Source organism: Dipodomys merriami, unplaced genomic scaffold, assembly GCF_024711535.1.
Source record: "Dipodomys merriami isolate MVZ:Mamm:240054 unplaced genomic scaffold, mDipMer1.0.p SCAF_39, whole genome shotgun sequence".
Lineage (NCBI taxonomy): Eukaryota > Metazoa > Chordata > Mammalia > Rodentia > Heteromyidae > Dipodomys > Dipodomys merriami.
In genome coordinates this window covers 5,670,039-5,686,774 of record NW_027205492.1, presented here as the reverse complement: position 1 = coordinate 5,686,774, position 16,736 = coordinate 5,670,039, and the positions used below count along the sequence as shown (strand labels likewise).

The window sequence follows — 16,736 nt, the reverse complement described above, 5'->3', positions numbered from 1 at the left end:
CTGGATATTAGCAGGTGTTAGAGGGGTTTATTCTGCTGCTTTTCCACACAGGTTGCAGGTGCGGATGTTGGCACAGCTTCTTATTCCATTGAAACATTAGAAATAAAAATTATAAAGCCAATACTGGTGCTCAAGCCTGTAATCCTATCTACTCAGAAGCTGAGATCTGAGGATTGTGGTTTGAAGCCAGCACAGGCAGGAAAGTCTGTGAAATTCTTATCTCCAATTAAGTACCAAAAAGCCAGATGTGGAGCTGTGGCTCAGGTGGTAGAAACGTTAGCACTAAGCAAACAAACCACGATTCAGCACCCAGGCCTTGAGTTCAAGCCCCAGAACCAATACACACACACACACACACACACACACACACACACACACACACACACAAACACACACATACACACATACACACACACACACACACACACAAACACACACATACACATACACACACACACACACACACACACACACACACACACACACACTTACAAGATAAACAAAAGACCCAGGGGCAACAATGTTAAAGCTCCCTTTCTGGGTCTTCTAATGAGCTGGATGGTTCTAGAATTTTGTAAGTGGAATCAGTTACAGTCATGGACACAGGCACTGACTCCATTGATTTCAGCATGGAAGAAGGGGTGGGAGGGAGGGTTAGGGCAAAACAGGTGCTGTATCTAGGAGAAGGCTCACTATCCCCTACTGTCCCCACCCCACAGCGGTCACTTGGTTTCTCTGCCCTGTCCCAATGGCTTCAAGGTGTTGCCCCCACAAAAATTCCAAAGCCTCTCCATACCCACCAGCTCTGCCAGGACTCACACGCTCATCTTTGTCCCCTGTCCCACGCTCCCCCAGCCATGAGCCCTCCTGTCACTGGCCCCTGCGGGATCCTGGCTGGCTCTTGCTGATTGACAGCTTCACAGTCCCCCTCAGAGACCTGCTGTCCTTCAGCCCCTTTGTTGGTCTCCCAGCTGGTAGCTGATGGCTGTCATCTGTCCAACTCCTTACGTGCTGGTTGCTGGGTACTGAGTCACGCCCCACTAACCCCCCCCCCAACACTGATGCTCAAATACCACGTGACCATAGCTCCAGTCAGGGGGCAGAGGTCAAATGAGGTCCCCTTAGAAGAGGAGTAGAGGCACCCGAGACCTTTGATCCTGTGCACGCAGAGGGAGAGGCAGGTGACACACAGCCCAGAAGAGCCTCATCAGCACCTCAGCCTCCATCACAAACCTCCACCAAGCTCATCTCCAGCCTCCAGGCTCTGAGCAAATGAGGCTGAGCACTTGTGACACAGGTCATAATGAATACAAATGTGTCCTCTCACTGGGATGTGAATTCCATACAGACCAGACTTGACCCTCAGCTCAGGGATGGCTGTGTGGCTGGCATGTCACCTGCGACCTGGAACAGCTCAAGCCTCCAGCATCTGGCTGAAGACTAGATTTTAACACCAGGACCCTAAAGCACTGCATCTGATGAATCCAGGCCCACCTCCCTGCTTACTTTGGTCACCATGCTGCACTGGCAGACAGCTCTACTAGGTCAGTTACACACAGAGCCATGTGCAGCTCAGATGGAGAACTGAGGCCCTCCAGATCTAGAACGTTCTCTGGCTCCTTTACAGAAAAGGCCTCCTGGCCTCTGCCCTGCACATTAGTCTATGATATGCATAAATAGGAAGAAGTTTGTTCAGGGTTTTAACAAGCAGTGATCTTTGCAAGAATGCTACTGTAATGTGTTCTCAGAACAACTTTCACTTTGTCATCTATATTATTTATCTATCATCTATCATTTATATCCATCTATTATCTATCTGTTATCCATTCATCATCTATATCTATTGTCTGTCCTCTATACCTATTTTATCTATCATCTATCTACCTATCTATATTTGAGATAGGGTTTTGTTAGTAGCCAAGGCTGGCCTTGAACTTCCATGCTCATGCCTTAGCCTCCCGAGTACTGGGATTAAAGGCATGCACTACCCATCCTAGGCTGTGACCTCTCATAGGCACCTGTGCCCTGGGTTACATCTGTTCTTGGCACCTAGTCTGCGGTAGCTACTCTCTCAGGTGGGGCCATGTGTTCATATGACTCTTGTCCCCACCTGCTCTCCACACAGCACAAAGACCCCAAGGGACAGTTTCTCCATGCTGTCATTTTATCTGGAGGAGTCCTTCAATGGTGGGGTAAAAAATAGGTGTGTGTGAAGTCACCCCAGGAGCTGAGACACACACCCCAGGGGCTTAGCTCTCCACCTCCACTTTTGCTGGCTAAGAAAACCTAGCCTTGCCGGGTGATGGTGGCTCATGCCTGTAATCCTAGCTACTCAGGAGGCTGAGATCTGAGGATCACAGTACAAAGCAAGTCCAGGAAGGAAAGTCCGTGAGACTCTTATCTCCAATTAACTACCAGAAAACTGGAAGTGGCGCTGTGGCTCACGTGGTAGAGCACTGGCCTTGAGCTGAAGAGCTGAGGGACAGAGCCCAGGCCCAGACCCAGAGGAAGAAAGAAAACCTAGTCTTCATCAACCAGGCTGCTGTCCAGCACAACTGACAATGGGAGGCCAAGGTCAGGTGACACTGAGGTCCACAGATTGGAGGCTGGGAGGCCGAGGTCAGGCCTCTGCCCCGGCCCTCCTCCTGCTTGCACATGGCCTCCTTGTTGCCCTCATGTGATCTTTCCTTGGTCAGTAGGAGTGGTGGGTTAGAGGGGGGAAAGCGACATCCCTCTTCTCAGAAGGAAGGACACCACTGCTGTCCTGAGGCCCCCACAAACCCTAATTACCCGCCCCGGGCTCCAGATACCACAGCCAGAGGGATGTCAGCATTCGGGTTTGGGCGAGTGTGGGTCAGAGGTTAATGCCCTCTCTTCCCTGCCCAGCCTTAACCCTGTTAACAGCTGGCTTTTGGATTGCCGTAGAGCTGCCAAGCCTCTAACCACATTTATAGGGGAAATGATTAAAACCCAACAAAAGAACGAATTCAGTTCCTTGTCTGGCCTCATTTCAGACACCGCTAGTACATAGCACAGGTGCAGGCTCAGACCAACGATGCAGGCCCCACTGCGCAGGCGCAGGGTGCAGACTCCTGGCGCAGGTGCAGACCCCACGGCGCAGGCCACGCCCCCCCCCCCCACACACACACAGGCGCATGGTGCAGATCTGCGCAGACCCACGGCGCAGGCGCACAGCTTCACCATCACTGCGGCGAGTTCTACCCCACGGAGCTGCTTAGCAGTGGCAAGCTGAACCCCACATGACCCCCAGCTGACTCTCAGGCTCCTTCATGCTGTCACTCCCTGTGGCTTACATAACCAGAGGAGATCGTCCCCGTGACCTTCTGGTGACCCTCAGGAGGAAGTTTGAGCCCAGGCAGCAGCTGCTAGCACACACCAAGGTGACCCCGGGTGGGGCAGGCAGGGCTGGGGAGGGTGAACCGTGTCAGGAGCTTCAGCCCACAGGAAGCTCCCTCTGGGCCAGCAGCCCCAGGCCGGCTCTGCCTGGCCAGGATGACACAGTGAAATGGCTCCACCTGTCCAGGCACAGACACCACAGGTGAAGTGGGTCACACCTCACCGATGACAACAGCTCCAGGTAGGCACCCACAGGGGCCATGTGCCCTCTCCCCCTCAGTCACCATGTGGCTTGTGATGATGTGCTCTTGACATTCATAGCCAGGCCTGTTGGCTCTGTTAAGAAAATATAAACCAGAGCCGGCACCGGTGGCTCACAAATCAATGCTAGCTACTCAGAAGGCTGATACCCCCGGACTGGGGTTCAAATACAGCGCAGGTAGGAAGATCCATGAGACTCTTTGTTTTTGTTTTTTTTTGAGTGTGTGTGTTTTATTTTTTGTTGGTTGTGGGGCTTGAACTCTGGGCTTGGGCATTGTCCCTCAGCTCAAGGCGAGCGCTCTATCACTTGAGCCACAGTGCCACTTCCAGTTTTCTGAGTGGTTTATTGGAGATAAGAGTCTCACAGACTTTTCTGCCTGGGCTGGCTTTGAACTATGATCATCAGATCTGAGCCTCCTGAGTAGCTAGGATTACAGATGTGAGCCACTGGTGCCCAGCAAAATCCATGAGACTCTTTATCTCTAACTACCAAAAAAAGAAAATCCCACAAAACAGAGCTGTGGTTCAAGTGACAGAGTGCTAGTCTTGAGCAAAAAAGCTCAGGGATAGTATGCAGCAAGTCCTGAGTTCAAGTTCCAGCACTGGTCCCCTCCCTCTGCCTCAAAAAAGAAAGTAAGTCAGGATAAAGACAAGAGGTCCCTGGGGAGGAACAGCAGGAAACATATTTGAAGAAACAAATCTGTTGAAAGCTATAGATCCACAGATCTAAGAAACTCACGGAACCCAGAGTTCTAGGAAGGAAACAGCACTGGAGTACAACATGGAGATAAAACCCACGCTAAAGCAAAGGGAACCAAGTAACTGGGGAGCTCAGCCCAGGGCCATCTCCTCATGGATGACTCATGGGTGAACTGGCTGTTGTCATGGTAACAGGTGAAATGACAGACTGATGATAATCCATTTACATTTGCAAAAAGAAGTTCCGCATGGGTTCACAGGAACTATGCCTAGTGGTTAATTGCTCCGGCTTGGGGACTGGGGAAGGGGGGGTGGGTGCAGGCCTGTAGCCAGAGCAGCAGGAGAAAGATTTCTATAGATGTTTGGGGGTTTCACCGGCTTGCAAAATTAATGTGAAAGAGGAGTAAGGCTTAATGAGTGTTATTAGCAGTGACATGTATGGGAAGGGGGAAAACAGGAAGGTGATGGACAGTGGGCATAGCGCTTCCTTTTGAGGTAACAGGAACCCCAGAAAATTAGCGGTGGTGGTGAATATATTCTAAATGATGGAACTGAGCACTTTAAAAGAGTGAAGCTCATAGCTGGTCAACTATGTCAGTAAAAATAAATAAATTACCAATGATACACACCTGTAAGTCTCAGGAGGCTAAGATCTGAGGATCGAGGTTTGATGCCAGGTCAGGCAGAAAAATCTCCAAGACTTAATTCCAATTAACCAGCAAAAAGTTGGTAGTGGAGCTGTGTGTGGCTCAAGTGGTAGAGCATACCAGTCTTGAGTGAAAAAGCCAAGTAAGAGTGAAAGGTCCTGAATTCAAGCCCCAGTATTGGCATGAAAGAGAAAGAAAGGAAGGAGAAGGGAGGAAGGAAGGAAGGGAGGGAGGGAGGGAGGGAGAAAGAGAGGGAGGGAGGGAGAAAGGGAAGGAGGGAGGGGAGAAAGGAAATTTGAACAGGAAAAAACAGTAAGGAAAAGAGTTCTACTGTGAAAACAAGTAAGGATTCAAAGATTTTTAACACTTTAACACTGAAAGGAACTAAACATTACATCCAGGCTCCTTCGTATGTATAGGATAGAGGGAAGGTCTCTCAGAAACTACCATCTTGAAGAGTCAAAGTAATCTGCAAAGAATCCAGGAGGACTTCCCTTCCCTCCACAGCACGTGCCCATCACTCAACCCCTCATTTGACCGTGCTCTTCCCCAACCCCTCATTTTCCTCATGGAGCATGCGTTACCCCTACAGCTGAAGAACACATGCCAGTAGTGTTCAGTGACTTGTCCAACGACACACAGCTTACCGGTACCAGAGATGATACTAGATTTCATAAATCTGACACAGTTTACATCATAAATTCAACACAAACTGGCCTGGGAAGTGTATAGCTGAGATCCCCAGTAATAAACTCCCTCTAGAACTGATTTTCTTTTTCTGGTGGTCCTGGGGTTTAAACTCCAGGCCTTGCCCTTGGTAAGCAGATACTCTACCACTTGGCCCATGGCCACAGTTCTTGATTTTCTTAAACCCCCTCCAGTGCTCCCAAAGGTCTCCCTCATCCCCTGAATTCTAAGTTTCCCACCTCTCCTCTGTGGTGCTTTAACTAGGGGAGACTGATCCTGCCTCAGGGCCTTTGTACTTGCTGTTCTTGCCTGGAGTGCCGGTCCCCAGCCCCCCACGTGGCTAATTAGGCTTTCCATGAGATTACTGTCAATTCTCACCCCTCCCCTGGTCATGCCCAGGGTGACACCTTGATTGTGCCACTCACGTGCTTTTTGGAAAGTCTCTCCCTGAAGAAACTGATTGGTGGCTTCTGGGTCCCAGTGCCTAAAACAGCTGGCACTCAGTAAGTAACATAAAATAGCAAACGAATGAATGAATGGGCGAATGGTAAACTGGCTGCACAAATCATGTCCCTGGGTGCAGTGGGGGAGGGGAGGCCTGTCAGAAGCAGGAAGTTCAGCCGCCAGCCTTAGAAGCTCAGGTGCAAGCTCAAATGCAAGGTCAAGTCCAACGTCCTCACAATGCTTTACTACCAGGACTGGTACAGACACTCCTTGCTTAAAGACGAGTCAGCTTTTACCCTCCAGCACTCAGGAAAGCTACCAGCAGGGAAACATGGGAGATGGCAGGGTCCGGGGTGCCGGCTTTGTGCCGACCTGGGGGTTAAGACCCTCCCATGAGAAACAAGGCTAGCTTTTTCTTCCTTTTGTTCTGCCAGTACTGGGGCTTGAACTTAGCACCTCCCACTCCTGCTTGGCTTTTTCCACTCAAGGCTAATGAACTGCCCACAGGAGCCAGCCTCCACTTCCAAGACTCACTGCCACTACTCTAGTAGAATGGAAACCCCTCCTCCAGCCACGGGGCAAATCCACCATTCTCCGACTACCCCATCTGAAGCATCATCTGCTGAAGCAGCATCTGCTGCTCTACACAGTGGGAGACAGAGCCGGCACACAATCCTCATTCAGGAAACCTGCCGAGCAGTGACTGGGTGGAGGAGTGGGCAGGCTTCCACCCTGGGGTGTGTGTGGGGGCTCGGGGAAGGCAGGCCCGGGGGCCGCCCACACTGACCGTGCATCTGGTAGGCGTATGGGCCCTGTCCGGCAGGCGTGGTGCTGAAGCTCGAGCCGTAGCTGAGGAAGCTGCTCTGGCTAGGGGAATGGTTCAAGCTGTCTTCTGTCTTGATGCCTGGGAGGGAGGAAAAAGAGGCATGGAGGACACACGCTGGGATTTTTCCTTGAACCTGCAGAAGAGATGCTGAGCGTATGGGGTACACATCATCAGCTGTCAAACCAGCGTAACCAGAGACCCAAGGTTACCCTGCAGCCACATTTTGCTTGGCCTATGATGTGTGTGTATGTAAGTGAGTATGTATATATGTATCTGTCTGTCTGTCTACCTATCTATCTTTGGTGGTACTAGGACTGGAATAGATTGTTCAATGGGTGCTCCACCATCTGAACCATACCACCAGCCCTGCTTTTTGCTTGTGTGCGTGCACGTGCATGTGCCAGTACTGGAGCTTGAACTCAGGGTGTTGAGCTCTTGCTTGGCTTTTTCCATCAAGATGAAGTCTACCACTCCAGCCACTCCTCCATTTTTGGCTTTTGGCTGGTTAATTAGAGACAAGAGTTTCATAGATTGGTCTTTCCAGACTGGCTTTGGATCACAGTCCTCAGATATCAGCCTCCTCAGACCGGAGCCACTGGCGCCCGGCTGGCTTGTGTGACATCACCAGTAACGAGTCCCATCTTCATTGCAACTGTACTTGAAAAACATTTAAACTTACAATTTTGTTCTATTCCTCATTCATTCATTCATTCATTTAACATTCCAGGACACTGTGAAAAGTGGGGGAGGGTAGGATGGGCCAAGAGCGCCTCATACTTTGTGTCTCACAACCCAAGGGGGTATCTCCCGTGAGATGCCAGGGTTTGTCTTATTTTGTCATGAGCAATAAAATTGCTTCATCAAAGGGTACAGCCGGGGCTGGGCATGATGATTCATGCCTGTAATCCCAGCTATGCAGAAGGCCGAGATGGGAAGACTGTGGTTCAAGGAGAAAAAAAGTAGTGAGATCCTAGTTTATAAGATAAGCTGGGATGGAGGGGCTGCGTCTCCTAGCACGGCACCTGCACCCCCACACAGCCCACAGTCTGCATGCAGGGGTGCCATGGGTACCCAGCTGGTGAGGGAAGAGGGGAGGGGAGCTGAACATCTTGCCTCTCCTTTTGCGGGGTGAAAAGTTGCATCCTAAAGTTCCACCCATGGAAGAGGAGAGAGGAGGACACAAAGGGCTTTGTCCCAAGTCAGCAGTGACGGTGACTCGAGGGCCGGGCAGACTTCAGCAGGAGAAAGGGCCGTGGTGCTGCATGGCAAACACCCAGAGCACCCAGCTGACCGCCAGGAGTCACGGCTGGCACAGGTGCGGAGGCCCAGCTCGACCGGGTAGTTTGGATGTCTTTAAAACTTTCATCCAGGCGCTGGGAAGGTGGCTCAGTGGTAGAGTGCTTGCCTCGCATGCATGAAGCCCGGGATTCAATTCCTCAGTACCACATAAACAGAAAAAGCCAGAAGTGGCACCGTGGCTCAAGTGGTTGAGTGCTAGCCTTGAATAAAAGGAGCACAGGGACAGTGGCCAGGCCCCTGAGTTCAAAGCCACAGAAACCCTTTCATCCAATCCATTGACTTGATTTTCCTAAGGTGTCAGCCCATGATAGATAGAAAGTTAAAAAAGCAAATGCTGGTCTTTCACAGCCCAGGAGAAACACGGAGGCCGAGGGGTCAGCGGGGCCCGGGGATGCTCTGGCCTCAGGGAAACGACCATGAACTCCCCACTGCCAGGGCCACCTGCAGCTGCCCCACCTCCACTGGGGCGCTTGGTGGGAGGGTGCATTCTGCAAGGGCATTCACTCACTCACTCACTCACTCACTCACTCACTCACTCACTCACTCATTCCCGCTTCCTTCCCTCCTTCCGATGACCACCTCAACTCAGGGCCTGAGACAAGTGTATGCAGATTGCTTTTCTTTTCTTCACTTCCACCCTCTTCCCTCCTTTTCTTTTCTTTTTTTTCCTTTTCTTTTTCATGCCAGTCCTGAACTTGGGGCCTGGGCACTGTCCCTGAGCTTTTGTGCTCAGGGACACTCTACTACTCTACCAGCACTCTACTACTTGAGCCATAGCTCCATTACCATCTTTTCTGGTGGTTAACTGGAGATAAGAGTCTCACAAACTTTCCTGCTCTGGGTTGTCTTCAAACCACAGTCCTCAGATCTCAGCCTCCCGAGTAGTTAGGATTACAGGTGTGAGCCACCAGCACCAGGCTTCCTTATTTATTTTAGAGAAAGTCTCATTATGTAGCTTAGACTTCTCTTGAGCTGACTACTCTTGCTCAACCCAGAATGCTGGGATTATTGGCATGCGCCACCATGCCCAGCTCAGAGATGGAGTTGCAGCTGTAGACACCGCAGGCTGGCATTCTGGAGAGAGAAGACACAGCAAAAAGCAGAAAAACACAGGTTAGGGCCGGGTCACACAATGCACTCTGGGTGACAGGAGATGTTCACTCCAGGCCCTTAGAACGCTCAGTGCTCTGCTGCAGACACTAACACAATCTTCCAAATACAACTGAAGTTTGGGGGCTCCATGTACGGTGCAAAGAGAAACATTTCCCACCCAAATCTGTACAAAAAATAAAAAGAGTTTGTGGATCCTGATTCAGGGAAAGAAATAAGACAAGTGCCCATGGCTCACGCCTATAATCCTAGCTACTCAGGAGGCTGAGATCTGAGGATTGTGGTTCAAAGCCAGCCTGGGCAGAAAAGATTCTTTTCTTCAATAAATCACCAAAATGCCAGAAGTGGAGCTGTGGCTTAAGTAGTAGAGTGCTAGTTAGCCTTAAGCAAAAATAACCTCAGGGACAGCGCCCAGGTTCTGAGTTCAAACCCCAATACTGTGGCATACATACGGGCACGTACACACATACACACGTACACACATACACACGTACACACACACATAATGCAGGGGATGACCAACTCCCATGGCAGGGCAAGCTTATCTGTGGGGATCTATGGGTATCTCAGAGAAGAAAGCAAAGCCTTTACATTCTTTTGTAAATTGGGTAGTCAGTTCATCTGGACATTGACCTAGACATTCTAGGTGTGGTAGCCTGGCTTTGTCAATCTGATGCTCTGAGAATTTCCTATGGGCTGGGCCCTGAGAGCTCTTCATCTAGGTGGGAGTCCAGGGGCCAAATCCTGGCCCCTTGCTTGCTTTGTACAAATAAAGTTTTATTGAAACATGGATGCACAGACATTGTCTGGCTGCTTTCATATTACCAGGCCTAGGAAGTAGGAAGAGACAATAATGGCCTGCCAAGTGGGGAGTATTTATTATCACCCCCTTTACTTTTGACAGCAATGATTTCATTTAGTCTTCATGACCCCCGTGGGGCGTCAGAGTTAGTATTACTTCCATTGTATGAAAGAGCAAGTCGAGGCCCAGGGTCTCAGGGCCACCACTGGACGGGGGTGGGATAGGAACTCCAGGCTGTGCATGCTAATCTGGGATCAGATGCTTCTAAAGTCACCCACACCATAAAAATGACTCTGTGCCAAATGAACTTCCATCTGATGCCTTGCTCTGTCTGGGAAAAGGGCTAATTTCTGCTTTTATGTGAAAAATAATCCGGCTGCATTGTGCTTGGCTCTAGGCCAGGTGGGGGAAGGGCTCCTGTAAGTACCAGGAGGGGCACAGTCAGCAGGGCACTCACACCTGTTAGCCCAGGTCTGTCATAGGTAATCCCCCAGGATTTATGGGGCGCACGTCCCTGCAGTGGGGAGCAACACTTGGGGGCTCAGATGCTGGGGTGAAATTCCATTGTTTCCTCTCCCCAGCTGGGTGACTTGGGGGGAGGTGTTTACCCTCTCTGGGCTTCGAGGAGGGTAACTGTGGGATTAGAGTCATTAGAGGACAAGAGGCAGAGGGACAGAAAGTCAACTCAGGTGACCCATGTCTGTTCATCTTCTCGATGGAGTCGCCCTTGGCTCCTTCCTGCTTCTGGCCAATCACTGCCTTGCCCTCCACCCGCCCTGCTCCATTCCTCCCTTCACTCCTGCTCCCCCGCAGCACTTCCTCCCTCAGAAGCGCCAGACACCTCTGAAAACCTAAACCAGCGCATGGCAGCCGCCCACAAGCTGCCAATGGCTCCTGCCTCACCTGGACCAAACCCCACACCTTCCCCACGGCTTCCTAATCTCCCTCATGTCCCCGCCACTGATCTCTTCAGATCTGCCCCGTTCCTGCCCTCTGCCTGGGTGTCCCCCAGCTGTCTGTCACCTCTCCACTCTTGGTCCCAGGTCAGTTAGCGGCTATTATTTTATTTTGTTGGAAGCCAGGGCCTTGAGCATGCTGGGCAAGTGTTCTAACCCTGAGCATCACCCCCGGGCCTAAGCTGCTCATTTAAAGGCCAGATCCTAGCCCTAGATTTGAAAATAAAACTTTTCTGCTATTGTTGGGATCTTTAGCCTTCTCTTATATATACATCAGGGTCTGGGGCTGAAAATACTTTAAACATTTATTTACTTGACAGGTACTGGTGGCTCATGCCTGTAAGCTACTCAGGAAACTGAGATCTGAGAATCACATTTCAAACCAACCTGAGCAGAAAAGTTCGGGAGACTCTTATTCCCAGTTAACCATGAAGAAAAGAAAGGGGGAGGGGGGAAGAGAGGGGAAAAAAAAGAGAAAGAAAGAAAAGAAAGGAAAAAAAAAGTCAGAAGTAGAGGTGTGGCTCCAGTGGTAGAGAACCAATATGGAGTGAATAAAGCTAAGGGACAGTGCCCAGTCCTTGGGTTCAAGCCCCAGTACTGTTACAAAACAAAACTCTCTTCCCCCAACTCTCTCTATATATATACACTCATATATATATGTATGTATACATAGAACTGCATATATCTATGTATGTGTGTGTGTGTATATATATATATATATATATAGAGAGAGAGAGAGAGAGAGAGAGAGAAAGAGAAAGAGAAAGAGAAATGTATATCTACATTTTTTGTGTGTGAGGGTTTGCAAACTCCTGTCTTCCTGGGGCAAACAGAAGCCAGTGTTGAACTGAACAGCTCTGCCCTGGGCTACTGTTGACGCTGAGTTTGGGTTCTTTGCTCCCTGCTCATCTACTTATTTAAAAACATGGAGTTTAGCTGGGTACCCATGGCTCACGCCTGTAATCCTAGCTACTCAGGAGGCTGAGATCTGAGGATTGTGGTTCAAAGCCAGCCCAGACAGGAGAATCTGTGAGACTCTTATCTCCAATTAACCACCAGAAAACTGGAAGTGGTGCTGTGACTCAAGTGGTAGAGCACTTGCCTTGAGCTGAAGAGCTGAGGGACAGCGCCCAAGCCCAGAGTTCAAGCCCCAAGACTGACAAAACAACATACAAACAAACAAACAAACATGGATGTTGTGAACTAATAATATGTGAACATTTGCCATGCCCAAACTGGGAAGCAATTTTGAAAATACAAGATATATTTATGAAGCTAAAGAAATACCAAGGCCACATCACCCATCACCCTTCCATTCAGGACTCCTTCCAGCCTCCATTCTGGACTAGAAGCAGCAGGAAGGTGGCCTGTTCTGCCTCTCTGAGTGCTGTGTGCATTTGTGTCACCCAGTGCTGAATGAACAGGTGAGTTGTGAATGAATGGGTAAATTGTGAATGAGTGGGTATATTGTGAATGGAGGAATGAATTGTGAATGAATGGGTGAATTGTAAATGAACCAATGACTAAAGCAGAGTACAGAGGAAGAAGGGAAGAAAAAAACAACATTCAGTTTCTGTACTCAAGCAACTCCAGACAATTGGAAAGATGAGATGAGTAAGTGATTTTTCCAGTAGTGGTGGGGGTGGGGGCACTGAGGCCAGGAGAAGTACAGTTTGATATCTCCCCAACCTGTGTTCCTCCTAGATGCCAAGGGGGACCTGTTCTGGGGGACGTGGAGGTGTTAGGGTGTGTGTGTGTGTGTGTGACGTTTGTGTGCTACGTTTGTGTGCTACGTTTGTGTGTATGTCAGTCGTGGGGCTTGAACTCTGGGCCTGGGCACTGTCCCTGAGCCCTTCAGCTCAAGGTGAGTGCTCTACCACTTGAGCCACAGCACCACTTCCAGTTTTCAGGTTGTTAATTAGAGATAAGATAAGAGTCTCATAGACCTTCCTGCCTGGGCTGGCTTTGAACTGAGATCCTCAGATCTCAGCCTCCTGAGTATCTAGGATTACAGGTGTGAGCCACTGGCACCCAGCTTTCCCATCACAGTGGAAACATATGCTGGAGACAGAAGCCCACACAAAGGGAAATGGAGGTTGACTTAGAACCATTGCTTGAGTGCCTAGATCCAACCCTGCCTGAAGCTAATACCCAGCTATGTAGGTAAGAAACTCCGTAGGTTCCCCACAGTGATTAGTGTGGGTTCTCTCCTTTGAGAGATGACCCCATCCATAACCACAGGTTTCAGCCCCATGGCTCTCTCCTGATGGTCTTGCTCTGAACATTGTCACACGACCCAGGGTGGACGTACTGGGGAAGATGACCTCTTTCTCTTGGGACTGCTGATGGGAAAGGATGGCGACCGAGCCAGGGCTTGGCGGGTACTCACTGTAAGAAGGGATCCCGTAGGCTTGTACAGGAGGTGGGTAGGCTGCGTAGGGCGGGGCCTGCTGGATGCTGGCGCTGTACTGAGTCTGCCCATAGGCCGCCATGGCTGGGGAGGGCTGGCTGGGGAGGACACGGGGGCTCGGTCTGCATGGAAGGAGAGAGGATTGAGTGGCCAGGCCCTGCCCAGCATCCCTTCTCCCAGATCCTGAGATCACCACTGCCACCACCACCACCACCACCACCACCACCACCACCACCACCTCCATCCTTTAGGTATTGATTTACTGCTTGTGGAACAGAGACCATTTCTGTGGTCATTAAGCCCTAGTTCATGTCCTGCCTCTGGCTGGCAGCTCGAGGGCCCGGTGCCCCATCCACCATGGAGCTCCTGATGGTCCTGTGTGGGGTGCTGGCTGCCATCCACTCTCTGTCCTCCCAGAAGACACTGGACCAGGAAGTGGGCTGGATGATGGTAGCCGGGCAGTAGAGCAGTGGGCCTCAGTGTTTCTGCTGAGGGTAGCCTGGTCCTCAGGAGGCAACCATGTCTCTAGTGACCCACGAGGAGGCCAAGAAGGTCACACAGTCTGAGTGTCACTTACCAGACATGCTTAGGACCACATGTGTTTTGGATTTGGGACCTTTTCCAGATTTGGGTTTTGTTTTGATTTTTCTTTCTAATTTCAGCACTGGGGGTTGAAACCCGGGCCTTCGCCTTGCGAGGTAGTGCTCTGCCATTTCACACACTCTCAGGCCTTTGGCTTTTAGTTCGTTGTTATTTATCCAGCTGGGGCCTCACACTTCACCAAGGCTAGCGCAGACAGTGATCATCCTACCTCTGCCCTCAGTAGCTAGGATTACAGGCATGCACCACCGTGCCTCAGGGGGTGGAGTCAAGGGGAGCGGGAGGTGGAGAACTGGGTCCTGGGGCCCTGCACGCCCCACCTCACCCTTGAGGGCATCCCGCACCAAAGGAACAAACCCAGGTGTGAAAGGCCAGAACAGACAGGCCAGGGTCTAGACCCCGTGTGCCAACTGGAAGGGCCCAGACCCCTCTATGAGGCCACTCCGTAACCCAGATGCCAGGCGATGCCACTGTCTGGGGACAGTGGGAGCTGGCTTTACACTGGAGGAACGCTACTTGGTTTTCTGTGACAGCCGCCTAGCACCGACGCCTCAACTGCTAGGAGACATAGAAAAAGGGATGCCTGAGCCTCCAGCAGCAAACTCCCAGGGGCCAAGGAAAGGGTTAAAGGGCTGCCTAAAGGGGAACAGCTTGGTGCCTTTACTGACCCCAGCTCCACAAGGAAGGCAGCAAAACAATGGCGAGGATTGTTGTGGTGGGACAGGACCTGGCTGCACCACTTGCCAATCATTTTAAAACCCTAGAACTCTCTCCTCCTTCCTCTACTTCAGCCAGACTTGACTTCCTGTCACCCTAAAGTGACTGTGTTCTGTGACCCTGTTCGAATGTCCCCCAACTGGAGGGAACTCAGGGCACAAATTCGGAGCACACTTGTCTGTGAGAAGGGACAGGTTGGAGAGCTGTGCACGCCCAATATATTGCCATCAATCCAAAGGCAAGAGAAGCAGGTGAGGGTAGCCTGTGATCCTAGCTACTCAGGAGGCTGAGATCTGAGGGTTCAAAGCCAGCCTCAGCAGAACTATCTGTGAGACTCATCTCCAATTAATCACAGAAAAAGCCAGAAGTGGCTCTGTGGTTAAGTGGGAGAGTGCTAGCCTTCAGCAAAAGGAGCTCAGAGACAACACCCAGACCCAGAGTTCAAGCCCCCGGACCAGTAAAAAGAAAATAAAGGCAAGAGAAGGCCCGGTCTTGGTACACAACTTTAGGAAGCCTGGGGTGCCCTCAGCATACTCGGGGCAGGGACACATACCACCAGTTCAGCAAAGTGGCAGCCAGGGGCCCTACCTGAGAGGTCACTCAAAGAGCCTGGCACAGCGCCGTGCCAGCTCAGTGTCTGCAGTTCCCTGCGGTCGCTGTGGGCAGTGAGGCTGGGTGAGACGGTCTCGTCTAACATTGCCCTGTACCTGGCAGGAGACGAAGAGACAGGGAGTTGGTTCATTATCACGCATGCTCACAAATGATCCTTAGTTCTCAAACTGATCACCAAAACCCTGCCTTCCTAGAGATGCTACCTAATAAACCTTTACCTCTCACCAAGGGACCTGAGGAATTAAGTCCTCCCCATGACAGCGCCTTACTTGATTCAAATGTCCCCCTTCTCCATTCTGGATTTTGTCATTAGAAAAGTGGTATCTGAGCCGGGTGCTGGTGGCTCACGCCTGTAATCCTAGCTACTCAGGAGGCTGAGATCTGAGGATCACAGTTCAAAGCCAGCCAGGCAGGAAAGTCCATGAGACTCTTATCTCCAATAAACCACTAGAATACCGGAAGTGGCGTTGTGGCTCAAGTGGGAGAGCACTCGCCTTGAGCTAAAGAGCAGGGACAGCGCCCAAGCCCAGAGTTCAAGCCCCAGGAATGACAAAAAAAAAAAAAAAAAAAAAAAGTGGTATTTGAGTCTCTTTTAAACATCATTGACAGGAACGTCGGTGAACTGGGGACTCTGGAGGCAGGGCAGGTGGCACTGCTGGACCGGGAACGTTAGGGCTCCCAGGGGCCCGGCAGCGGCTGGCTGTGGTGAAGGAAAGATGCCCAGGTACTGTCTGCACAGATGTCCTGGCATCTCCATGGTCCTCTTCCATGCAGTGCTAGTCCAGGGCCTCCACGGAGGCTGACCCCCAGATTCTGGCCATTGGCCATGGTGGGGATGGGGGGAAGAGGGGAGAAGGGGCGCAGATGCACCACAGCACTCCTCTTACTGTGCCCATGGTGGTTTGAGGGACAGAGTTTAGGGGGCACAGGCACCCCCAATCACACATACCCATGGTGGCTAAAACAGGAGACCAGCTTCCCCTCCATTCAGGGGAGATTCCCCAAGCCCCATCTCCTGCCCCCATTTTGTCAAGGACAAAGACACATGGGGCTCATTTATAAAAGCTTCCCCCTCCACCCCCGCCTGTGTTTTCACCGCTGTAAACCATTGCTACCTCCCTGCTCTGAGGATGGCTTTCCAAACCCCACCCTCAGGCCTCCTGCCGGGCCTGCCACTCCATTATTTCTCCTTGTCACCACCCTGGTCCCCTGGGATGGGAGAAGCTTTGGGGGAGCCCCTGGCCCGGGCTAACAGCTGGGGGTGGGGGCGGGGCACTTCAAAGGCAGGGAGAGATCAGAAACAGATGGA

The 16,736-nt window shown here is 51.1% G+C and overlaps 1 protein-coding gene across 2 annotated transcripts in view; it reads right to left on the bottom strand.

The window, feature by feature from the left end:
- Positions 1 to 16,736, bottom strand: part of Eya2 (EYA transcriptional coactivator and phosphatase 2) — a 112,729-nt gene that overhangs the window by 53,640 nt on the left and 42,353 nt on the right. For both annotated transcript variants that reach the window (XM_069989918.1, XM_069989919.1), the window contains exons 2-4: positions 15,404 to 15,522; positions 13,478 to 13,620; positions 6,883 to 6,999 (exon numbers count right to left, since the gene is read on the bottom strand). In XM_069989918.1, the coding sequence (XP_069846019.1) occupies positions 6,883 to 6,999; positions 13,478 to 13,580 (220 nt within the window). In that variant the 5' untranslated portion in view covers positions 13,581 to 13,620; positions 15,404 to 15,522. The remainder of the gene's footprint in view (positions 1 to 6,882; positions 7,000 to 13,477; positions 13,621 to 15,403; positions 15,523 to 16,736) is intronic.